This window comes from Labrus bergylta, chromosome 8 (assembly GCF_963930695.1).
Source record: "Labrus bergylta chromosome 8, fLabBer1.1, whole genome shotgun sequence".
In the NCBI taxonomy this organism is placed as follows: Eukaryota; Metazoa; Chordata; class Actinopteri; order Labriformes; family Labridae; genus Labrus; species Labrus bergylta.
This window is the reverse complement of record NC_089202.1, coordinates 9,231,178-9,247,996: the sequence shown is the minus strand read 5'-3', so window position 1 is coordinate 9,247,996 and position 16,819 is coordinate 9,231,178. Positions and strand designations below refer to the sequence as shown.

General features: G+C 42.2%; 4 protein-coding genes across 4 annotated transcripts; 2 read left to right on the top strand and 2 right to left on the bottom strand.

The window, feature by feature from the left end:
* Positions 1–865: 865 nt before the first annotated feature.
* Positions 866–2,236, bottom strand: LOC109986635 (trypsin-3). Its single transcript, XM_020637360.3, has 5 exons — positions 2,081–2,236; positions 1,783–1,939; positions 1,404–1,657; positions 1,194–1,330; positions 866–1,095 (listed from the first exon to the last, which is right to left on the bottom strand). The coding sequence occupies exons 1-5, from the start codon at positions 2,118–2,120 to the stop codon at positions 946–948; spliced, it is 738 nt and encodes a 245-aa protein (XP_020493016.2). The 5' UTR covers positions 2,121–2,236; the 3' UTR covers positions 866–945.
* A 2,438-nt stretch (positions 2,237–4,674) lies between these two features.
* LOC136179878 (trypsin-3-like) lies at positions 4,675–5,465 on the bottom strand. The gene is made up of 2 exons (XM_065958168.1): positions 5,023–5,465; positions 4,675–4,897 (listed from the first exon to the last, which is right to left on the bottom strand). The coding sequence occupies exons 1-2, from the start codon at positions 5,328–5,330 to the stop codon at positions 4,690–4,692; spliced, it is 516 nt and encodes a 171-aa protein (XP_065814240.1). The 5' UTR covers positions 5,331–5,465; the 3' UTR covers positions 4,675–4,689.
* Positions 5,466–5,994: 529 nt separating this feature from the next.
* si:ch211-261d7.3 (uncharacterized) lies at positions 5,995–10,284 on the top strand. The gene is made up of 3 exons (XM_020637445.3): positions 5,995–7,304; positions 7,607–8,032; positions 8,133–10,284. Exons 1-3 carry the CDS (start codon positions 7,049–7,051, stop codon positions 8,969–8,971), a joined length of 1,521 nt encoding a protein of 506 aa, XP_020493101.1. The 5' UTR covers positions 5,995–7,048; the 3' UTR covers positions 8,972–10,284.
* A 538-nt stretch (positions 10,285–10,822) lies between these two features.
* zgc:66448 (uncharacterized protein LOC327401 homolog) lies at positions 10,823–16,528 on the top strand. The gene is made up of 2 exons (XM_065958167.1): positions 10,823–11,256; positions 11,533–16,528. Exons 1-2 carry the CDS (start codon positions 10,866–10,868, stop codon positions 15,105–15,107), a joined length of 3,966 nt encoding a protein of 1,321 aa, XP_065814239.1. The 5' UTR covers positions 10,823–10,865; the 3' UTR covers positions 15,108–16,528.
* Positions 16,529–16,819: the final 291 nt, after the last annotated feature.

Below are 16,819 nucleotides of genomic sequence, written 5' to 3'. Positions count from 1 at the left end.
GACCCTGTCTCTTTGTTAGATGATCGCATTAGAAGGTGAACCTAGCTCACCACATCCTTGCTCATGTTTATGCTTGGTCCCTGCATAACAATATGTTGAAACATGCTCTGTCCTCTTGAGTAACCTGCGTGAAAACACACCTGGAGAGCTTATTGATAACAAAATCTCAAGTCCCAGCTAAAGTCACTTACTCTAATTGTTACGACGCAGATGTATTTATGGATTTGCTTAAAGTGCTTGATTCTTAAAATAAATATTTAAATTCAGTCTAAATGTGAATCTACAACAACTTTATTTAATGCAGTTACTACAACATAATAATTTAATTCTACATTCATATTTAGCAAACCCAGGAGTTTTTAGTTGAAACAACATTTGGTCTCTAATATATCCTAAGGTTTCTTTGTAAAGCTTTTAAACAGTTGATGTTGTTCTGACATATAAACTGATTCTCAGTATAAAATAAAGTCTTTAAATACAATATTAAATATTATTGAATGTTGTTACCCTGCTAAACAGAAGCAAACAAGATGCACATATTGCTCAGGGGAAAATAAATCTAATCAATTTCTGATCCAACAGTATTTATTATCCATTAGACTGACATAAATATTTTTACATATTTCTGAAAGACTCACATGCCATCAAAACTGAAAATTATTTTGTTTCTGTTACCTCATAATAAATTGTTCTATACAGTACTCCCTTCATAAAAAGCAGGAAACCTGAGCTCTGCTGTCTTTTTATGTTTTCTGTTTTATTTGTGTTTTAAAAGAATACCTTTAAAGCTTTTGATAATAATGATGTATATTCTGATTTAAATGAAATAAATCACACACAACTAAAAACGAGCATTGACAGAGAGTGGTGTAAATCATTTATTCTCTTGAAACTGATGTCATTGTCAGAGATGACTTTGATCTTTATCACTCCAATAGACTGTCTTTAGTTGGAGGACATGGTGTTGCGGATCCAGGAGTTGTAGTTGCAGACCTTGGCGTAGACTCCGGGTTTGTTCCTCTGGGCACAGCCATAACCCCAAGACACCACACCCTGAAGCTGACCATTGCACACCACAGGGCCACCAGAGTCTCCCTGATACGACACAGACAGAGAGGATAACATGTAAGCAGAGATGTTCTGAAGTTTGATTTGAAGACTTGAGAAGCAGTGGTGAAGGTTTTTGCTGGTACCTGGCAGGAGTCCTTGCCTCCCTCGAGGAATCCAGCACAGAACATGTTGGAGGTGATCTGTCCAGGGTAAGAGGACCTACAGCTGCTGTCGCTCAGGATGGGGGCATCAAGGCACCTCAGACGATCAGGGTAGTTGCCTATGAAAAGATAGTACATTACCTATTGTGCAACAGAACTATTTCTCAGATTGACTTGTAGTATTTTACTGACTTCCAGAGCCGCTCATGTTGCCCCATCCAGAGATGAGACAGCGGGTTCCAGAGCTGGCACAGCTGGAGGGCAGGGACACGGTGCGGACGTTGCTGTTCAGGGTGGCGGGGGTGCTCAGCTTGATCAGCATGATGTCATTGTCCAGGTTGCGGCTGCTGTAGTAGGGGTGACGGATGACCTTGGCAGAGTTGATGAACTGCTCTGTGCCCTCGTTGACGGCAATGTTGTGCTCACCAAGACGCACTTGGACGCGGCTGCAGAGATAGACATGAAGATTGCGTCTTAGAACTGTGACAATGCACATGGGTTAGAGAGAGTAAGAATCAGGGGAGCAGCAGATGAATGCAACAGAACATCACGTTTCAATATCTGTACTTACGACTTGTAGCAGTGAGCAGCAGACACCACCCAGGTGCTGGAGATCAGAGAAGCTCCACAGAAGTGGTAGCCACTGTTCAGAGAGACCTGGTAGGGCACAGAGTTCTTTCTGCACTCATAGCCTCCTACAATCTTGTCATCCTCAATGGGAGCAGCATCTGGTATGAAGAGTTTAAAAGAATATAAACTTTGCAGGAAAGCAATATTCAGAGACATGTCAAAGTTAATGAGTTTCCACTCATACCCTTTGAATGTACAAAAAGACTTTTAAATTTCCCTCAAAGTAAATTCATACTCACATGCCACTGCACAGAGGGCCAAAAGAATGAAAGCCTTCATGGTAGTACCTGTAGGAGTCTCTGTGTCGACTCAGCTGCCCTGAAGCCCCTTTTAAACCCACTGTGTCCCTCTGTTATCTGATCAGCCAAGGACATAAATTTCCATTTTCAGCCCTTTTTTCGCTGAGTTATGTGTGTAAAAACACATCTGGAGGACTCAGGCCAAGTTATTGATAATGCATCCTTTGGTCCCAGCAACACCTGAAACACGTGTGTTTGCATTAACCCTGAAATACAGGTTGGGCAAGGTATAAGATAAGGTTAGGCCAAGGACACAAATTTCCATTTTCAACTATTTTTTTGCTCAGTTATGTTTGGGAAAGCACATTTGGAGGACCAAGGCCAAGTTATTGATAATATGTCTTTTGGTCCCAGCAACACGTGTTTGCATTAACCCTGAAACACAGGTTCATTTGTTTCTGTAAAATTGTTAAAATGTACAAAAAATCAGGAACATTCTCCCCCATGGATGCATATATTATGTGATGTTTTAAAACATCTATCATTTTAAACTATGGTCAGTTATTGATAAAAAAAAAGTTTGTGACGTGAAACAACTGGAATTATTTTTTCATTTTTTTATTGCTTTTCCCTCCAGCCAGTGTTAACCAGAGTTATCATTATGCTAAAAAAACACCTATGAATAAGCAAACACACTTAAAAATCTCTTGGTTCAGATGGAAATAACATTGTAGTTTGGATGAAATATGTTACATAGATTGAGTAGTGTAATGTGGGACACTGACTCATGTGGGACACCCAAGCTTGAGTGCATTAATCCCTTTTTTTGACAACATGAAGAAACACGATAGGTGTTGAGTCCAAGAAGGGTTATCACGTTATTGAAATCACATGACCTTGCTGATGTGATGTCATAAATCATAGCAGGAGGATGACCAAACAGGAAGTACCCCCTGTGAAGTCCACTTCAAGGCCAGTGACATCCGGACAAAATCAATGTTAAGGATATAAATCTCTTAACAAATAAAAACAACAATACTAATTGTTTTCAAATGATCTCAGTGAAGTATTTGTGTATTAAATGATGCAGTAATATTGTACTAATGTGTTGAGATTATTTTTTATTAAGAGCAATCTTTAGTCGTCCCACTTTAGGAAAGGTTGATTTTAAAGTAGGACAGCATGCTTTGACTAATGTGGGAGATTATATACTGTGTTATTTAATTGGGAAACTATGCATTTTGGAAATGTCCTGCAATTTTTTTTCACTTTTTAAGCTTGTGATGCAGCAACTGTTTCAAGTTATAGATTAGGATTCAAATCATTGTCATTATTTGCCACTAGGCTAGCTTACTGTTTAACTTAAAATAAGCTAGCTAAGTCAAATAACTAGAATTTAGTCACAATGATATCTAATATAACATGGCACATTTGTCAATGTACCATATGAAAAAACTTCTACCCACGTGTTATGTATGAACTTTATTTCCAAATGTGCAATAGACAACGATTTTTACATCCTGTTATTAAAATTGGATTTAGTCGGGGTGTTGGTGGCGCAGCGATTAGTGCGCGCACCCCATGTATGGAGGCTGTAGTCCTTCAGACGGGCGGCCCAGGTTCAAATCCGGCCCGTGGCTCCTTTCCCGCATGTCATTCCCAACTCTCTCTCTCCCTGATTTCCGACTCTATCCACTGTACTACATCACCAATAAAGCAACAAAAAGCCCAAAAATAATTATTTGAAAGAAAAAAATAATTGGATTTAGTCTTGTCCCTGCAAAATTAACCCTTGTGTTAATACATGATTGTTTAGACATGATGGTAGAATGTTTATTTTAATATCAGTATTAAAGGTTTGGATGGAAAGCTTCAGGCAGATTCTATATTGACCTTTACATTTTAGTGATGAAGATCTAGTTACAGAAGCTGATACGTCTCACTTTTAGCACATTCAATTGTAGCTGTGCATATGGTGCATGCAAATATAACATAGGCTATGCAGACTAAACACCTGACAACAGACCTTGTCTCTTTGTTAGGTGATCGCATTAGAAGGTGAACCTAGCTCACCACATCCTTGCTCATGTTTATGCTTGGTCCCTGCATAACAATATGTTGAAACATGCTCTGTCCTCTTGAGTAACCTGCGTGAAAACACACCTGGAGAGCTTATTGATAACAAAATCTCAAGTCCCAGCTAAAGTCACTTACTCTAATTGTTACGACGCAGATGTATTTATGGATTTGCTTAAAGTGCTTGATTCTTAAAATAAATATTTAAATTCAGTCTAAATGTGAATCTACAACAACTTTATTTAATGCAGTTACTACAACATAATAATTTAATTCTACATTCATATTTAGCAAACCCAGGAGTTTTTAGTTGAAACTAAAAACTCTCTAATATATCCTAAGGTTTCTTTGTAAAGCTTTTAAACAGTTGATGTTGTTCTGACATATAAACTGATTCTCAATATAAAATAAAGTCTTTAAATACAATATTAAATATTATTGAATGTTGTTACCCTGCTAAACAGAAGCAAACAAGATGCACATATTGCTCAGGGGAAAAAAAATCTAATCAATTTCTGATCCAACAGTATTTATTATCCATTAATAAATACTGAGGGCAGGGACACGGTGCAGACGTTGCTGTTCAGGGTGGCGGGGGTGCTCAGCTTGATCAGCATGATGTCATTGTCCAGGTTGCGGCTGCTGTAGTAGGGGTGACGGATGACCTTGGCAGAGTTGATGAACTGCTCTGTGCCCTCGTAGACGGCAATGTTGTGCTCACCAAGACGCACTTGGACGCGGCTGCAGAGATATACATGAAGATTGCGTCTTAGAACTGTGACAATGCACATGGGTTAGAGAGAGTAAGAATCAGGGGAGCAGCAGATGAATGCAACAGAACATCACATTTCAATATCTGTACTTACGACTTGTAGCAGTGAGCAGCAGACACCACCCAGGTGCTGGAGATCAGAGAAGCTCCACAGAAGTGGTAGCCACTGTTCAGAGAGACCTGGTAGGGCACAGAGTTCTTTCTGCACTCATAGCCTCCTACAATCTTGTCATCCTCAATGGGAGCAGCATCTGGTATGAAGAGTTTAAAAGAATATAAACTTTGCAGGAAAGCAATATTCAGAGACATGTCAAAGTTAATGAGTTTCCACTCATACCCTTTGAATGTACAAAAAGACTTTCCCTCAAAGTACTCATACTCACATGCGGAGTTGGAGGACATGGTGTTGTGGATCCAGGAGTTGTAGTTGCAGACCTTGGCGTAGACTCCGGGCTTGTTCCTCTGGGCGCAGCCATAACCCCAAGACACCACACCCTGAAGCTGACCATTGCACACCACAGGGCCACCAGAGTCTCCCTGATATGACACAGACAGAGAATGTCAACAGTATGATGTCTACACATGATCAAGAGCGTGATAGTATGACCTCCTCATTCAGGAGGTTTCTCACTCATCAAATGACTGACTAGTTAACTCTCTGTTGATACTCTGTTGATTGTCAACTACAGATTATTCAATTCAATTCAATTCAATTCAAAAAACTTTATTTGTCCCCGGGGGGCAATTCAAAGGCACACAGAGCAGTAAATTAACAACAGTGCAAGTAAACGAAACATTTTAACCTAAATATAAAGTGTCAATTTAAATACAACTTAAAGCTTAAACTTAACTTAACAATACAAAATATAAAAGAGTAGATATAAGTGGACAGTGACTAACAGATGTAACCAGGTTAGATTAGATTAATTGACTATCAATAGATTAAGTACTAATTTGTAGTTGACTATCTGTTGATTGTCAACATATATATGACTATCAACAGTCTGGCATTTGTTAACCTGTGACTATCCAATTAAAGTGAAAACAGGCTATAATTGATTTAAATTGCAATGTATTCCATCTCTCCTACCTATAACACTGCTCTATAAAGAAATACATTTTATATAACATAAACCTGTTTGTACGTCCTTATATTTTAAAACATCTGTGTAATTTCACATCACTTATGTTCTCTCGTCTCCACAAACGTTGATTGCTCCTGAACACACCTCCTTTAATGACGTCAAAAGTACGCGACTGACCTCGGTTTGTGTCGGCTGCCGAGCTTAACAGCTGCTGCAATTGTGTTTTGGTTTTGTTTTGCCTATCATGTGCACTTATCATGAGGTAAGACACACAACAGCGTCAGCCTTGTCGTCGATTCTGCTCAGTCGTCGCTGGCTGTCCAGGCTGCTTCTGCACCTGAATACAGTGCTAGCCTGTTAGCTCACAGCTAGCTCCATTGCAGGATCAGCACCTAATGTATGCGAAATGCGCAACCATTGCGGATGTGGTGCAGACAAAATTGCGCATCAATGCGACAGAATACAGAAGTCAACATAACTAAAGAAAACAGAGAAAGCTTTCTGAAAATGAAGAGTTTTAAGCAGTGTTATGTTTTGTTATTGTATTTCAGCTCTGGGTGCGATCCTCTGCCTGGATGAAGCATCTCACAGTATGACAGCTTGTGTGTGTGTTTATCTCTGAGCTACAGTCTGCAGTGTTGTTTCATGTGTTTTATATATCAGCTGAGCATACATGTGAAGGATGTCGAGATTGAAGGGACTGCTACGATAGGAGTTCAGTCTCTCTTATTTCTAATCATACAATAAGATTGTATCCCTCACTCAAACACAGTTATATGTTGATTTATTTAAAAAAAAGGAGTGTTGTTATTCTAAATAAGAATTCTTCAACTCTATATTTCCTATAGTATCAACCAATGCTATGTGTGGTTGCTCTCCCCAAAGCTGGTTTCTGATTATTTGATGCAACATTTGGAAGTTGAAATGTATTTAGTTGGAGGTTTAGTTTCACCTTGAACTTGTGTTAATGGGGCAGCGGCCGCCAGTATCAGAATTGGCCCGCCAGTCAGTTCTGCTGTGAATCAGGTGTGACCCATGACTGAGTACTACGAGGAAGGGGGGCTGCTGTACGAGCAATCACCTCCCATGCACATCAAGGTGGAGTCTCCAGAGGGACCCTTTGGAGGGGGAGCCTCAGAAAACGGCTTCCCCAGGGAGGATGAGGACTCGGAGGGCAGCTGTGACCAAAATAGTGGATTACCTGGTGGGCTTCCCTTCAATGTGGTAGTGGTGCATCCGAACATTATGGCACCTGGCATGTCCTCAGACGACCTCTTGTCAATCGAACAAAGTAAGCCTGAATGTTTAATTTCCACATAGTGTGTGCCTGCTTAAAGGAACAGTGAATAAAACAGATTCAGGTGTATGTGTAAATGAAACTATTGCTTTAATCAGCAGTTGTTATACAGTAATATATATATTTTTAGTCTGATCTTCATGTATCATGTCTTGTTATAAGTAGTCATGGTTCAGTATGTTTTCGCTTGGCAGAGTGTAAACATGTCGGGCTCTGTCATGGTACATTTCTCCTCCTCACACAACTTGATATTTTTCCTTTCTCTAATGGGCTGTCTTCTTAACTTTCCACTGCAGACAGAGCTATGTCCGCTGCATTGGCTGCTGGTGGTGCAGGAAAAAGAAAGAGTCGTTTCAGTGGAGCAGAGCTGGAGGTGTTGGTGTCAGAAGTCACTCGGTGTGAAGGAGAGCTCTTTGGTCCCGCAGGAAGGCTTAGGCGACGAGAGAGAGAGCGCATCTGGGCAGGAATCCTAGAGAGAGTCAACGCTGTTTCGAGAGTACCGCGTACCCTTCGAGAGGTAAAGAAGCGCTGGGACGACTTGAAGAGACGCAATGGAGGCAGACTAGCAGATGCTCGCCACCGCAGCTGTTATCTGCCATCCAGCAGAGGGGCCTCGATGCTTGGCCGTCCCTCCCAGACAAGCCCCAGGCTTCAACATGCCAGGCAAAAACAAAGCACCAGACCAAAGCCCAGTTTTCCATGCTTCCCTGACTCAGATACAGGTAAAATAAATGAAACAGTTGTCAGTTCTGAATGCGCAGCTGCGAGTCCTAAAACAATTTACAGGCGTTACTAATATTTACTTACAATTATTTTTTGCAGTTGTAGGAATGGAAGGATCAGAAAGAGATGGTTTGGAGAAAGATGAGGACAATCCTGAGCACGACAGAGACATGGGAGAACCTGAGTGTGAACCAGGCGAGAACAGCATGGAGGACAAATTGGGATTAGGACTGGGTTTGGGCATAGGACCACCACCTTCTTCAGAACGATGGCTTCCTCCTTCCCCCCTTTACAGTGCTCCTTTCTTAAACGGCAGCCCCCAACCCAGCAGTCCTCAGCCATCGCTTGGAGCACATCAGGGTCCTCTGGAAGCCCCTCCACGCAGCTCCTGGCTGGAAGACGAGCTACGAGGGTTAGGAGAAGCAGCCATTCAACTGGGAAATCGGGTAGAAAAGAGTTTGCAGGAGTTTGGGGAAGGTTTCAGACAGGACATGCAGACACTTGTTGCTTCTCAAGAGACATTAGCAGTCAGTCTACAACAAAACAATGTCCTGTTGCAAAGGCTGCTGGGAGTGCTTGAAGCCCAGCAACAACCACAACCACAGCCGCATCGTGTACAACAAGCACACCAAACACAAACATCTCAACAGCACTTACAACCTCAGCCAGCTCAGCAGCTGCAACACATCGAACCACAACAGCAACAACAACAGCAGTTTGAAACACCACTGCAAACAGAAATTAAAACAAATCATCAACAGCAGCCTGTGGTCACCCAGCTTTCAAATAATCAGTCAGCGGTGGCATCGTTGCCTTCACCATTGTCCCCTGACTTACATGGCACTGTTCCCCCTGATCCACCCACAGACACAAATGGGACTGTGACGAGGCCAAGGCGAGGGAAAGCTGTTGATCACAGGCGCAGGAGACGACGCTAAAGTAGAAGTACATACGCGGACATCATGCATATTCAGTGTCTACAAATGTGACAAGAAATTGTGATTTTTTTTTTTCTTTTGGAAGAATTTTTATGAAGAATAAACGGACTTATTTTGAGTGTTACGTAACACTCCAAATCAGTAATTCATATTGCACTTACATATGTATTCAGAAAGTACTGAAGTAGATAAGCAGATTAAACAAATTACATAATAGGGTGGCCTTAACATATGCTTGGTTCTTAAGTATATACATATATGTATATAATGCGCTAACACTTTCTGAAACAAGTTGCTCATGATGCACTCATGAGATTTTTTGGCCCAGATAACACCAAACTGTAGGTGCTGATGTTTGATGGTGTCACTGCATGTCACTGTAAAAGCCTAGCAGCTGAGCAGCAAAGATCATGATGCTCTCTCTAGTTCAGTACTCAATTCAGTCTCTGTCTCAATTCTTCTGACCCACTGACTACATTGTCGTAAAGTACCTGTAATCTGCAGTTGTTACCCCATATTGTAGTTCTACAGCTAATGTAATTACCTGCTACTGTATGCTTGTGCTTTTTTACTGAGCCCCTCAAGGCTCAGATAAAAAAAAGAAGAAGAATAAAAAGCAATTTGCAAATCTGTTCGCACCGTTTACAAATCTGTGCACACAGATTTTGCGTCAATGGGAATGGATTTTGGAGTTTTTTCAGGGCTGTCAAACAATTCAATTTTTTATTGCAGTTAATCGCTTAATTATAATAGTTAATCCCAATTAATCACATTTTTAATCGCATGTTAGAAGTTCCATCATATCACATTTAAAAGTATAAATTGTAAGGCTTTTGCTTTGAATGTTTGTACTGTCTTGAGCTGAGAGTACTTTACTGTTTGAATTCAACCTTGCTTTTATTTTGAAATAAATGAAGGACCTTCTGGTCGATTGAAGGTTATGACATTAACTTAACCACAGACAGAAACTCGTTTGGGATCAAAAACTAAATCAAACAGCTAAAAGGGAGACACTGTGGAGGCTTATCCACATTTCGCATAAAGGGACAAAATAGCACGCAATTAATTGCGATTAAAAAAACAAAATGATGCATTAATTTCAGACCTTAGTTAATCACGACTAACTAGTTAATGCTTCCAGCCCTAGTTTTTTTTTTACATTTGTATTTCTTGCCTGAGCCTTGCGGGATTCTGTTTTTTTTTTTTAATGGTTTCATGAAACGTTTCCAGCTTTGGTTGGACAATAAAGTTAGACTGTGTTCTGTTTGATGTGTTTTCAGATGAAAATATATACATTAAAACAAAAAAACTGTTTTTTGGTGTTTTGAAAAACAAACAATATTCAGAGATTAACATCACAGCCGTTTCAGACTGTACATCATATGTTTCCAGTGGGATTTCAAAGCCTACATAAGTATGTAGGGGCTAGTATAATCTTGCATGCAGTATACTGGATGTGTTTGTAGATGGATAAAAAGAAAAATAATATGGCCATCTAAGTAGTTTTACAAAAGCTATATTTTGTAGATAACTACTGTTCCATTGAAATGTAACTAAACCTTAATAAAAATCAGACATGGACTGTAAATGAATCCAGCTGAACAATGTATTTTTCACGTAGCATGTTAAAAGTTGTATTATTTATTGTTGTTTATGTTTATGTTGAATTAATGAAGTTGTGAAAGCGTGCATGATGTGTATTCACATGGCTCCACACGGGTAGTGGAAGGGGACGATTTCAAATTAATTCATTCACTGAAATTATATCCTACAGCTAATTGTTGGAAACAAAGGTTTTATTTTGAAAACATGTACCGGAAGTCTCATTCCATGCTCAGTGTGTGTGCAGCGCGATCCTGTGTGTTCTTCTGGACAAGGGGGTGCATGGGGAAACATGGCCGCCGTAGACCCGTCGGAGTCTCCAAAACGACAGAAATCTCCTGCAGAGGAGGTGGGAGCATGTGGGGGGGAGACCGAGGCGACGGAGACGGGATGCAGCCTTAACCAGAACGATGAAACAACTGCTCATGAAACCACACAGAGCCCCGACGAGGTGCAGAGGAGCAGTCCTGGCGACGGAGGTGCAAGTGTTGCCAGCCATTCCGAGGTTGGTGTCGAGTCCGGTGCTGGAGCAGATAAAACGACATGCAATGCACCGGAAAACCCAACAGCGACCGGAAAAAACACCGAGGCTCCCGGCGGCGACAAGCGGGATTTCGACTGGTCGGAAAACGAAGACGACAATGAAGAGGCGCACAACGACAAGCAGGAAAATGATAAGTTTGGTATGCTAACGTTGTTAATGTATATAATAGTTAGCGTTAGCCTCAAGGCTAACCTGAGCTGTAGCTATCTCTCACTATTTTATCATAACAAAGTGTCAACCATGCCTGTGATCATTTTTTTGGACAAACTATAGCAGTCATCATGCTTTATGCATTTTCATGCACATTTGAGACGGATAGGCGTGATTGTGGTTTTATTTTGTGAGCATGTTCTTGTCTGTACACTGTTTATATCTGTTTGCTTAGTCGTCAGTGTGATGTGCTTTCCCCTTTCAGACCTCAATAATGTAACGCGAAGTGCTGAGGAGGCGCAGCAAGATACACATGTCGATGAAGAAAGTACAGATGATGCAGATGAGATAGTTGACGAGGTGGGGAGCTCTCCCAGAGATGTAAAGGGCACCAAGAGGCAGCTGGACGCGGAGGAGCCGGTGGGAGATGTTGACGGGATAGAGGACGTAGCTGAAGACGACGAGGAGGCAGACAGAGGGGAGGGTACGGATCCGACAGCCAAGCAGAAAAAGTGTCGTTTGGTGTGCAAGGAGTGCGGAGAGAGGTTCCCCCGGCGTGAGATGTTCAATCTTCATCGCCATTTTCACGCACACGGGGACGAGCTCACGCCTCTCACCTGTAAAGAATGCGGCCTTACCTTTCAGCACCGCAGCAGCCTCATTAAACATAGAAACGAACACAAAGAAAAGGAGGAGCAGCTCCTCGTTCCCAAAAAGGAAGCGCAAACCATGGAAGTGGGTAGCTTTGAATGTGCAGAGTGTGAGAAGATCTTCTCGACAGTGGATAAGCTGAGAGACCATAACTGCTTCAAAACAGTAGAAAAGCCTTACCACTGCCCCCTGTGCCGCCAAGAGTTCCAGTTTAGGGCGTCTGTCACTAAGCACATGATGACACACTCCCAGGAGAGAAAATTTACATGCCAAGAGTGCAGTCAAACGTTCCCGAACGTTATGGTCCTGCGCTACCACCAGCGATGTCACACGGCCCTGAAACCCTACGAGTGCCCTGAATGCGGCATGGTCTTCAAACACTACTCGGTCATGGAAGACCACCGTCGCAAGCACACAGACAACACACGCTCTCACCTGTGCAACATCTGCGGTAAGGCCTTCAAATACAGCAGCCTCCTCCATCAGCACCAGTATCTGCACACAGGCCAGAAACCCTTCCGCTGCCCTGAATGTGGTAAAAAATTTGCCTTTGCCCAGAACATGAAGGCACACTGTCGCCAGCATAGACGTCGGCAAACAAACTTAACCACTGAGCAGGCCCCTGTGGCCCCACATGTGGCAGTTAGAGGGGTGGGGAAAGAGAACACGCACCAGATTGAGGAAGCCAAACGTACATTTAACTGCCCCCTTTGTCCCCAAACATATTTGGCACCGGCCAACTTGAGAGCTCACATGCTGATTCACGAAGCTGAGTATGAGAAGCTGGAGAGAACACCCAGACCCCCGACTGAGATTAACAAGGTCTGGGAGAAAGGACTCACCTGTCCCCACTGCCCGAGTATTTTTCGTGAAGAATCTGCTTTAAATGTACATCTGTTAAGTGTCCACAAGTCTGTAACACAATTTGCTGAAGAGGTACAAGCCCCGCCTAAAAAACAAATTATTCCCATAAGCAGCGGAACTGTGCAGGGAAAGTGGAGAAGCGAAGGTCTGAAGTCTTACAAATGTTCTGAGTGTGCCAAGACTTTCCGCCACCGCTCAGTGTTAGAGCTGCATATGCGCATACATTCCAAGGACAAGCCTTACCAGTGCAAAGTGTGTGGCAAGGGCTTTAGGTTCAGTAGCTACTTACAGCAGCATCTCATCATCCATACAGGCAAAAAGCCATACAAATGTCCCGACTGTGGGAAGGACTTTGCCTTTATGCAGAACATGAAAACACACCAGAAGCTGCATCAGGAAAAACCGTTTCGCTGCACAAGTTGCCGCAAAGGCTACAGCGATGAAACCCAACTGCAGCAACATATGTTATCACACAATGGTGACAAACCTCACAAGTGTGACCAGTGTGATAAGAGCTTTGGATTGGCCTATCTGCTCCGGGATCACATGAACACACACACAGGGGAGAGACCCCATCACTGCAATGAGTGTAATAAATCTTTTTCCTGGTTTAGCAGCCTTCTTGTGCACCAGAAAATCCACAATCGCAAGCGGCAGGGTTTCAGCCAGTATAATTCTTTCCCCATGGCTACTAGGATGAGAGGCAGGGGCAGCAGGGGGAGGAGAGGAGAGAGGTGGGGCTGGTCTAGACAATTAGGGGGCTCAGGGATCGTTAGTTCTCAGGCATCTCCTTATCCAGTTTCTGCACTGAGAGATGCTGAGTTGCACAGAAGGGCAATCCAGACACAATCCTCCATGCTCCAATCTCGCATAGATTTACAAAGCAGACAGCAGAAAGAGCCATGGCTGCCTGACCTTCAACCTCAACCGGTGCAGTGGAAGGTCGACGGTGATGAGGTAATGCCTGTCCCATCATCACAGCAGCAGCTCGCAGCTCCACAGCAAACACAGTTCGAGAGCCCGCCACTTTCAGGCCTACAGCAGCAGCACCACCAGAGGAGTCCAGGCTGGGCTGATAGCCCTTCGATATCTCAGTCAGGCTCCACATCTGCTCAGAGCTCCGAATCATCACAAATGAAAGAAAGTCCAGCTTCTGTTGTCGGCTCCTTCCTGGCAGCTGTACCACAAAAATCCAGCCCGTTAGGAGTGAGCGAGATGGAGCAGCAGAGGCAGCTCAAACCTGTTACTTGGAGTAGCCCACCCACATCCACAGTTTTAGCTTCCACAAGCTCTTTGCAGCATGATTTTTCTATTCCGTCATATATAGATGCGGCAGCACTGTGGAGTATCAGACCTGCACTGTTGGCAAATTCACAGAGCTCGCCAAAGTTTTGTCCGGAGCTTCAGCTGGCAAGATGGCCAGGCTCCCCAGTGTCAACACAAAAGGAGCCGTCCACACCTCCTAAAAAAGAGGACAGTAGAGTGTGGGACCTGAGTAACCCTCAGGTTATACCATCGACTGTTAGCCAGCACGAGAAGCCATGGAACGGCTGTGAGCTGCAAAAGCAGTGGGCTCCAGGCTTAACGGGTGCATCGACATCAGCTCAAATAGACCAAAGTAGTGCAATGCCAATTTCAACTCCTGTTTCTCACGGGGTAGGTAGCACCTTGTGGGATATACAAACACCACCGGGTATTCCAAAGACCATAAACTCTGAGAAATTAGTAAATAATCAAGATTTTCAGCTGCAGCAAAAGCAGGTGTTGTCTGGCTGGGCCAACGTACAAAGCCAGACATCACAGAAGGTTCCTATCTCCATTCAATACGAGCCTCATCGTTTCAGCCAGGGGATGGGAACACCAGTATGGGGCTTCCAAAGTAATCCTGTGGGTCCTGCAACGCTGCTCACTGGGCAACTCAAACAAGGGAATGGACAGGAGCTGCAGCAACAGCCAATGGTATCAGGAACTCAAATAATCATAAATCAGCCTTCCCCCTTTTTCTCCTCTCCACTTGCTCCACTCCCCCCTTCTCTAGCTTTGCCTGGCTCTCACCCTCTTCACTCTGTCGCAGTTGGTGCTCTTTCAAGGCCGCCACACCCAAATATTTTTTTCACGCCACAGGCAGTCATGAGCGAGAGGTCACACATGCCACAGACTCTAGCCCTACCTCAGCTTGCCCCTCCGACAGAGCCTCACAAACTTGGACCCCGTTTGCCTTTTGCCCCAGAACGGCTCCTCCAGTGCATGATATGTGGGTGCTCTCTACCACGGGAGCTGGATCTGCAAATGCATTACTTGCAACATGCACAAGGGGAGATATGACATTTCTACACTAGCAACAAAACTTAGTTTTTTCAAAATATTTTTTACCCCAGTGGGACCTCATTTATTTCACCCTTAGTTGTGTTGTTTGGCCAGTCAAGTGGCTGGGCATTAGAAAGAAAATATAAAAGTGAAACTTGATTTATGAAAATTTGTTAAGATTGATGCATATATGTGCCATTTAATTACTTTCACCATCTTTTATTATGCATTAAAGTAATACAATTACTTACCTGGTTTAAACAACTCCTGGTGGTGCAGATAGTTGAGGTCTTACACTCTTCATTTCATTTATTGCCTATGACGTTTAGATTTAGATATAATAGTATTTTTTTTAGCTCTGTTCATATGTCTCTGAAACTGTTTCTTCATGTACAGTATACTGTGTGCCTTTTATAAGTACAGTCTGCATGTCTGCTGTCTTGATATTCTAGGCCTAGTTTGTGCTTAAAGTAGACTCAACAATGTGACCTCACTCCCTGAACACAAACTTTTTCCAACATCCTGTAAGGAATTGTTAGTTTTTGCTTTTGAGGAGGGGGGTGGATTGTTGGGCCCAAAGATTACATGCGTCAGAAAAACAATGAAAAGCTGACTGCATACAGTACAGCCTTGTTAGGAAGCACTTTTATTCACAGGGCGAATGTCCAAATATCTCAAGTAAAGTTCACATCATGGTAAATTTGGAAAGAACAAAATAATGTGTAAACAAATCTGATGTTTACATCCTTTCTCAGTACAAATGTTACTCTTAAGATTATAAGAAAAAGGGAGAAAGTTGCTTTAAAACATGATTGATGACACTGTTGTTAAATTGTGATTTTTTTTAATTTAAATTGACTTTGGCTATATGTGAGGATTTGTCATTAATATATTAAATATGGCAAAACGAACATAAACTGATGTTATGAAGTGGATGATATGCTATCATCAGTCCATTTTCAGATGATGTGTACTTGACAATTCTATGTCAAAGTGATTCTGGGCGGCACTATTTGGCACTGTGCGAATCAGATGCATTGTGCATCTCTTAACAGAATGAGTATTTCAGATTGGAATTGATCCATGTTTATAAAACAATGTCTGCTTTTGAGTACAATTCATTGTGTTTTTTGTGAATACTGAATGACTTCATTCCATAACTGTAGATTTAGTACACAATCCCGTCTCCTCTTACAACAACGGGCCATTGAGTAGCTTCGGTTGCCCAAAAACTGACTGAAAATCTTAATTTCTACTGTAAAATAAACACATGGTCAATTTGTTAAAGAAAACTGTCCCTTTGTGTCTTGACCTTTAGAGTCTGAAGGTTAAAAAACATGTGTCCTTCTACCTCTATCCACTGTTTAAGCATGGAAAGAAATAGAAATTTCCCATGATGTCTACATATTGTAATTAATAAAACTTGCCTTTGATTATAATTTTGTGTTGCACTTTACTTGTGAGGTTAATCTGATTTAAGGTTTAGAATTTGTTAAAATATGAAGTATTAGTTTGCAGAATTCATTAAGCTCAATGAACGCAAATCATGAAGAGAAAAATTAAATCTCTTTAATATTATACTTGGAGGCTGAGCAGAAGTACATGCAATAAGTCATCATTAACTGGTTGATTGGAAGATGGAAACTCCTAATGGTAATCATTGAAACATATCCCAGAATCCCACTGACTGTTTCCTCTGTATTTGAGGTGTCAAGGTGTAATTCTGAATG

Bases quoted from the DNA above. Each gene is read 5' to 3' on its own strand.
- si:ch211-261d7.3 (XM_020637445.3), top strand. From the start codon at position 7,049: ATGACTGAGTACTACGAGGAAGGGGGGCTGCTGTACGAGCAATCACCT. The intron at 7,305-7,606 runs GTAAGCCTGAAT...TTTCCACTGCAG, and splicing joins CCTCTTGTCAATCGAACAAA to ACAGAGCTATGTCCGCTGCA. The intron at 8,033-8,132 runs GTAAAATAAATG...TATTTTTTGCAG, and splicing joins CTTCCCTGACTCAGATACAG to TTGTAGGAATGGAAGGATCA.
- LOC136179878 (XM_065958168.1), bottom strand. From the start codon at position 5,330: ATGTCCTCCAACTCCGCATGTGAGTATGAGTACTTTGAGGGAAAGTCT. The intron at 4,898-5,022 runs GTAAGTACAGAT...ATATCTCTGCAG, and splicing joins GCTGCTCACTGCTACAAGTC to CCGCGTCCAAGTGCGTCTTG.
- LOC109986635 (XM_020637360.3), bottom strand. From the start codon at position 2,120: ATGAAGGCTTTCATTCTTTTGGCCCTCTGTGCAGTGGCAT. The intron at 1,331-1,403 runs GTCAGTAAAATA...ATCTTTTCATAG, and splicing joins CAACATGAGCGGCTCTGGAA to GCAACTACCCTGATCGTCTG. The intron at 1,096-1,193 runs GTACCAGCAAAA...GTGTCGTATCAG, and splicing joins GAGGCAAGGACTCCTGCCAG to GGAGACTCTGGTGGCCCTGT.
- zgc:66448 (XM_065958167.1), top strand. From the start codon at position 10,866: ATGGCCGCCGTAGACCCGTCGGAGTCTCCAAAACGACAGAAATCTCCT. The intron at 11,257-11,532 runs GTATGCTAACGT...TTCCCCTTTCAG, and splicing joins GCAGGAAAATGATAAGTTTG to ACCTCAATAATGTAACGCGA.